The sequence below is a fragment of the Vollenhovia emeryi genome, unplaced genomic scaffold, assembly GCF_000949405.1.
Source record: "Vollenhovia emeryi isolate VEMERY1.0 unplaced genomic scaffold, V.emery_V1.0 DF939211.1, whole genome shotgun sequence".
Lineage (NCBI taxonomy): Eukaryota > Metazoa > Arthropoda > Insecta > Hymenoptera > Formicidae > Vollenhovia > Vollenhovia emeryi.
In genome coordinates, this window is record NW_011967155.1 from 1 (window position 1) to 6,387 (window position 6,387).

Consider the following 6,387-nt stretch of genomic DNA (forward strand, 5'->3'; position numbering starts at 1 on the left):
TTATAAGTTGATACAGTGAGGAACAGAATAACATTGTTTTTGATAAGTTTAGAAACGCACATTTAGTTTCTCGTTTACGTTCCAAAACATTTTCTCTAAGGAAAATTTTATTCAAGAAATAGATCGCAAATGCCTCAAAATGGTTTCGGAATGGCCATGGAGTAAAATATTCCTCGGAGAAGATTTAAAGCGTAACTCTAACTTTAAATGCGTGTTACTAGACTCTGAAATAAAGACTGAAATAAAAGACAAAGCGTCGCAACCATTCCGTGCATAACTACGCGTACAACAAAGCTCAAAAAGGGAGCTCAAAAAGTAACATCTGTTTAAATAAATATATTTATTAATACATGTAATTTAAAATATTTTCTCTATTTTCACAAGGTATTAAATAGGTATATAGGTAAACATATTCTAACACGTGTTATGATTCATATTTTTTATTAGTAATAAGTCCAATATGGCAAATAATTATATGTATGTTACTTATTTATTCTGCCTTGTATCCAGATTAGAAAGATGTTAGAAGAATACTCGGAATATATAATCAAAAGCAAAATTCGTAACTGCTTAATTCCAGTGCGTAACTGTTTACATATAAGTACATAAAGTACCGCATCTTCGAATAAACTTTACATAAAGAAACTTATCGATTACCATTTATTGCGTTTTGCGACTGGAGACGAACGTTACACCGAAATTTGTTCTTGAATCCAGGGTACGTATTTGGCCACATCGACATAGATGACGTGTAATCGTGGATCGCAGAAGGCATAGCCGGGTGGAACTAAAATTCCCGCAATAATGCCACGCAACTCATAACTGCCAGTGATATTGTTTAGAAGTATCATCCCGTCCCCACTGTTACCCCAACAAGGACGGTTGTTGTCAAGGGAACGAGCACAATAAGTATTATTTGTGGTCACATAAGAGTATCCAATATCATCCTTGATACAGTCCTCCTGTAATTTGTGCAACCAAATTCACCTCGAGACCTTCAATGACTCTGACATAAACATATGTTAAAATTAAATGCAATAAACAGTAATTTTATAATGACAATTGACTACTTACTAGACTCATTATCGACGCCTTCAACATCCGTTGTAATTGAGAATCACGTTGCTCATGCTCGTCTTTACCCCATCCTACGGTGTATCCTACCCTATTAATGACTTTTTCAAATGTAGGTGAACCAGACCATAGACAAATAGGCCTGATAAAAGGAGTGAACTCGACGGGGCTCTCGAGGGTCAAAACCGCCATATTGAAATCAGTGCTAATATAGTGCTCATAATCGGGGTGAATCACGTAGCTCGCGACTTTACGTATGGCAGATCCTTCTCCTTGCACTTCGAGCAAGTGATATCGCCCCAATACCACTTGTACCAATTTGGGGTCTATTGTTTCGTTGGTAGCCCTTGTTAGTTTCATGACGTCCGCCCCTGTAAAAAAGACACACGTATGAATTATATTTTGTGACTGTCTACACTTTCTATCCGGAAGCATCCTGTATTACATACATCAAGTGTGATACTCAGGAATTAAATTAAATATATAATATTTAATTTAGTACAACAAAATATATTTATATTATTAAATCATTTGTAATAAATATTTATATTATTAGATCATCCTTTTTATAAATATCGCAAGACATCCTGAACGTATTGGAGATAATCTCGCCGAAATATTAAGTTATTTATGTAATTATCCCAGACACCTTATCATTGATTCCCTGATTATGTTTCAATGAATTGTGAATAATTGTGAATAAACTATATCAAAAATTAAGAAATCCTTTCTGTTTCTGAATATGAACAGATGAAAATTAAAATTTTACTATAATAAACATTCCAGAAAACATACGTAGGACGAGAAACTCACTTATAATTAGATATTATGAAAATATTGATTTTTCCCGATTAACATACCTGTTATTACATGTCTGTTTGTCAGAAGACTACCACCACAGTAAAAGAAACTGCTTGAATACGATTTTTCTTTTTTAAGATGGTAGAGTGCAACTACCCACGGCCACTGACCCGGCAAAGTGGTTTCACCGTTGGGGATCAGACTATTTGTGCTATCGGTATAGTAACTGGTAACACCGCATACGGCGTTGCTGTCATAAGTTGGATTCTCTATGCTGTAGCTACTCGAATTTCGAATCCACGGCTGAAAATTCTTCGACCGTGGTTCTTTGTCAGGAGAGTACACAATATGCCCCACCTCAATATTGGCTACGATACTTCCATTAGACGCTGAAAATGCGACGGAACATATCTCTTAAATCGCACATTAACTTAAAATACAAAAAGAGTTTTTACTTTCTTTCGAGAATAGAAATAATTTCCATACAAAATAAATACTAGTAAAATTCTTTCTACCTAAAGATAGAAAGTGATATACATGACAAAAAGGAAATTGCGATTGTTGTAATAAGGGTTTTACTATTTATCTCCTAATATAGTACATAAAAATTTCCACGTGGTCAGATGCGAGTAAGAATTAACTTCATTTAACTCGAAAAAATTAATGACTATTTCTCGCGTGTTTTTCCACAAATATATGGATGTAGTATTTGTCATGCATTTCAATCAAGTGCAATACTCACCACCGGGGCCGAAGCAATATTGCCGATTGTTAAACCATATCGCGGATAGCGTCGGAAGACCAGCGTCCGTAGGAAAATAAACATGATACAACAAATGTTTGTTTTGTTGAAGAGCTTGAACGGACTCTCTTAACGGTCGTGCCAATTCTACTCGACATAAGTGTTTCTAGAACGCAACGATGATTCAGATATTTATAATAAATGGATAATAACTAACAAACAAACTTATACTGCACATGTATTCTGCATTCTTAATAATATTAAAAGTTTAAAACACATATTTACCGGCGAATTAGCGGTAACGTTTAAGGCTACTTTAATATTAAATTCGTCATTTTCGGGTTGAGATATGACTTCGATTCGTCCCAATACCTTCTGTGTTTCATAGTCTATTGTGAATGCGAAGTATTCCGAGCATGAAGTTGTACCACGTATCACAGCACAAAATAGCCGCGGCAGCAACGCGAATAAAATAAAAATCTTAGACATGTTACGAGTCCTCCTGTTACAAAAGGGACAAAAATTTATATGTCCTAAGAAATACTACAAATCTACCGTGACAATGCAAATTTCTACTGAGAAACTCACTAACATACTTTGACAAAAAACTCTGTACGATAAACTAATAATTTATTTAAACGTTCTGTATAAACTCAGATAGGAAACATAGTTATATGAATATTCTTCTGAAGTGCATATTTTAACAATTAATAACTCTTTTATTAATAAATCTCTTATTAGTGCCGAGCGACGATTTTAATTTTAAAGACTCGTCTACACGACAAGACGTAAGGCGCGGCGCAAGAGCGTAGGCACAGGCGCAAAAGGATTTTCCTGATCGTATGGGGCGTGGCGCAGCAGCGTAAGCGAAATAAAATGCTTTTAGTTCCAACGCCTGCACCTGCGCCCTTGCACCGTTCCTTACGCATTGTCGTGTAGACGAGTCTTTACAGACAGAGGGGCAACCTTGCCGATTTGACTTCAACTTTGCAATATTGAGTATTTCGATGCGTAAAACACACAATATTGCAAAGTTGCAGTCAAATCGGCAAGGTTGCCCCTCTCGTTCAGTATTACCATTATTTTCTCCTTAAGGACTGTCTTACTTACTTATTCATTATTTATTCATACGTATTCTTTTCTTGCACACTATTTTAAGACACTATTGCAAAGTATTATAAAGAACTTATTGGTCTAAAGCGAAATTCAGTACTGCGACGGTTGATTTAGTATTCTACTCCTCGGATTTACAACGCTACTGCTTCACTGGATCTTGATGATACTAATAAGACCTCTATCGAAACGCGGTTATACTAAATGGGAAACACATAAGCATATGCATAACAAAATTGATAGGTTCAGGAGCAAATGCCTAAGGAAATGGATAACTCAAACTCCTTATGCACGAGATTATGCACATATGCAGCAACTACATATACTCCCCGCTTCATCATGATAAAAACGCGTCAGAGTAATGCAGTCGTAGAGTACTGAAAGTAATCAAGTGCTGATAAAGTCGATCCCTGTCATTTAGTTTAGAAGGTAGAACACAAATCCTATATTAACACAAGGAAGAAACATAGAGGACAAACGTTACTGGAATATCCTCCGGCTAATTTCGCAGGAACAAAATTGGGGAATCCACAGACGTACGTCTAACGAATTAGCTAGCTCGACACCGTTTCACCTATGAGTAGAGAGTCTGAAAACTCATGTGAGTTTTTTTCAATTACATGCTTATCCACTAAATATTGCCTAATGCTTACCAAATCTTATACAATTATTCAATACACTCCTTCTGTTCATTTATTAAGCTAAGTCCCGATTGAAAATTTTCATTCTAACATTTGACTACCTTTGTTGAACGGACGTGAGAGAAATTTTATGTTTTACTTGATCTTACTGCATTCTAGTAAAATTCAATTAGAAAACGTCTAGTAAAAAATTTCAGAGAACTTATAAGGTAAAATCATGTACTGCAAATGGCAATAATAATGTCTGTATTTCCGTAATTTATTTAGCATACGTGTATGTACATATGTTGATAGTATAAATTATTTAATTTAGCGGGTACGGTATAATTGAGAACGTAGGCAGTATTAGATCGTAATCTTACTGCAATTTTTATAGACTGTACTTTTATTTCTTTTTTTACTCATTGTTAGTTTTCCACAACTTGTTGCTACGATCAGCGGTGTCTTAAAAAAAATAACAAACTGCGCATATTTCCAAAAAAATATTTTTAATATACACACAGGGAGAGAATTTTCTCTTAAAATTTATCCTGAAAATTATGCATTTTGTGACGACAGACCAACGTCGTTACACCGAAATCTCTTGTTTAATCCATGGTATGTATTTGGCGACATCAACATATATGACGTATTTCCGTGGATCGCACTCAAATGTGTCATTTACATAGCCTATGGACCCCGAAACAACACCGCGCAACTGATAACGACCCGTGATATTATTCGGAAGCATCAGTCCGGTTCCACTGTCACCGCGACAAGGACCCTTATCGTCTGACGACCCGGCACAAAAGGTACGTTTCGAGATGAACCTAGCGTATCTAGTATCACTCGAATTACAGGTCTCCTACAATTTGTGCAACAAAATTCAACTTGCAATAATTCTGACAAATCTTTGTGTTATGTTTATATGCAATAAATAATATTTCCATAATAGCAACTGACTGTAATTGATTACCTGGCTCACTATCGTTGCTCTTATCATCCGTAGTTTATTAACATCACGATGACCGATCGCGTCTACACCCCATCCTACAACATATCCTGTTCTATTAACAACATTTTCAAGATTGGCCGAACCAGACCATAAGCAAATAGGTCTGATTAAAGGATTGAACTCGACGGGGCTCCGAAGGATCAAAATCGCCAGATTGGAATCGCCGCTATAAGAATACGGCACATAATCGGGATGAATCTTCAAGCTCAAGACTTTCCGACTGGCAGTTCCATCTGCGTGTAATTGCGTCAAATCAAATATCCCCATTGCCACTTCCAACTTGTTGGGGTTTATTGCAATGTTGGTAAGTACGTTCACCACACAGTGAGCCACTATAAAAAGAAAACATATACATGAATTAGTTTTTTGTAGAATCCACACTTTTTATTCGAAAATGTAACTTTGCAAGCTCTTCCAGTAATATGTTATACATATACATATACTATACATAATATTCTCGAATTAGATTAATTGTCTTAATTTAGTGAAATAAATATGATAAAAACTAATTACGTATGTATACTTATACAGGTACTCAAGACGTCTTGGATGTATTAAAGATAATTTCGAGGAAATATTGTACTATTTAAATAATTATTTCAGATATTTTATTATACAGGGTGTCCCATTTTAACTTGGACAGTAAAATATCTCGAAAACTGAGCCCAGCAGACAAAAATGTTTCAGACAAAAGTTGTATGGTTTCGAGGGGGACATAAGATGGTACCATTGGTTTGGCCTTCAAGAATTATTTGAAGGTCACATAAAGGTCACGCCAATTTTTTTAAATGCTGTTCCTTATTTTTATTACATATTCTTGTAGCTGACCTCGAGAGCTTTCCAAAACGCTATAATAAAGTATTTTTTTTATTAAGAACTTTTTGAGTTATTAAGGTTTGAAAGTTCCAATATTTTGACATAAATTACAAAATATCTTGTAAAATATTCATTTTTTTGTCATCTTACCTCAATACTTTTTTTAACAGAATAATGATACAAATCAACCGGTGTAAAGAAAACAC

At 35.2% G+C, this 6,387-nt stretch overlaps 2 protein-coding genes across 16 annotated transcripts in view; both read right to left on the bottom strand.

The window, feature by feature from the left end:
- Positions 1-424: 424 nt before the first annotated feature.
- Positions 425-4,076, bottom strand: LOC105561100 (serine protease gd-like). Of its 2 annotated transcripts, none has more exons than XM_012010770.1 (6): positions 3,728-4,076; positions 2,903-3,119; positions 2,618-2,783; positions 1,935-2,264; positions 1,075-1,445; positions 425-962 (listed from the first exon to the last, which is right to left on the bottom strand). In XM_012010770.1, the coding sequence occupies exons 1-6, from the start codon at positions 3,733-3,735 to the stop codon at positions 690-692; spliced, it is 1,365 nt and encodes a 454-aa protein (XP_011866160.1). In that variant the 5' UTR covers positions 3,736-4,076; the 3' UTR covers positions 425-689. The 2 variants fall into 2 exon arrangements, with proteins under 2 accessions (XP_011866160.1, XP_011866161.1); XM_012010771.1 differs by having other exon boundaries at positions 883-1,006; positions 3,728-4,074.
- Positions 4,077-4,600: 524 nt separating this feature from the next.
- Positions 4,601-6,387, bottom strand: part of LOC105561101 (serine protease gd-like) — a 10,013-nt gene continuing 8,226 nt past the window's right edge. For all 14 annotated transcript variants that reach the window (XM_012010782.1, XM_012010780.1, XM_012010779.1 and 11 more), the window contains 2 exons: positions 5,327-5,697; positions 4,601-5,215 (listed from right to left, as the gene is read on the bottom strand). In XM_012010782.1, the coding sequence (XP_011866172.1) occupies positions 4,940-5,215; positions 5,327-5,697 (647 nt within the window). In that variant the 3' untranslated portion in view covers positions 4,601-4,939. The remainder of the gene's footprint in view (positions 5,216-5,326; positions 5,698-6,387) is intronic.

What these genes read in the sequence shown, in the direction of transcription:
- LOC105561100 (XM_012010770.1), bottom strand. An exon ending in ACGTTACCGCTAATTCGCCG is followed by an intron (nt 2,784 to 2,902) that starts GTAAATATGTGT and finishes GTTGCGTTCTAG; the next exon opens with AAACACTTATGTCGAGTAGA. An exon ending in ATATTGCTTCGGCCCCGGTG is followed by an intron (nt 2,265 to 2,617) that starts GTGAGTATTGCA and finishes TCGCATTTTCAG; the next exon opens with CGTCTAATGGAAGTATCGTA.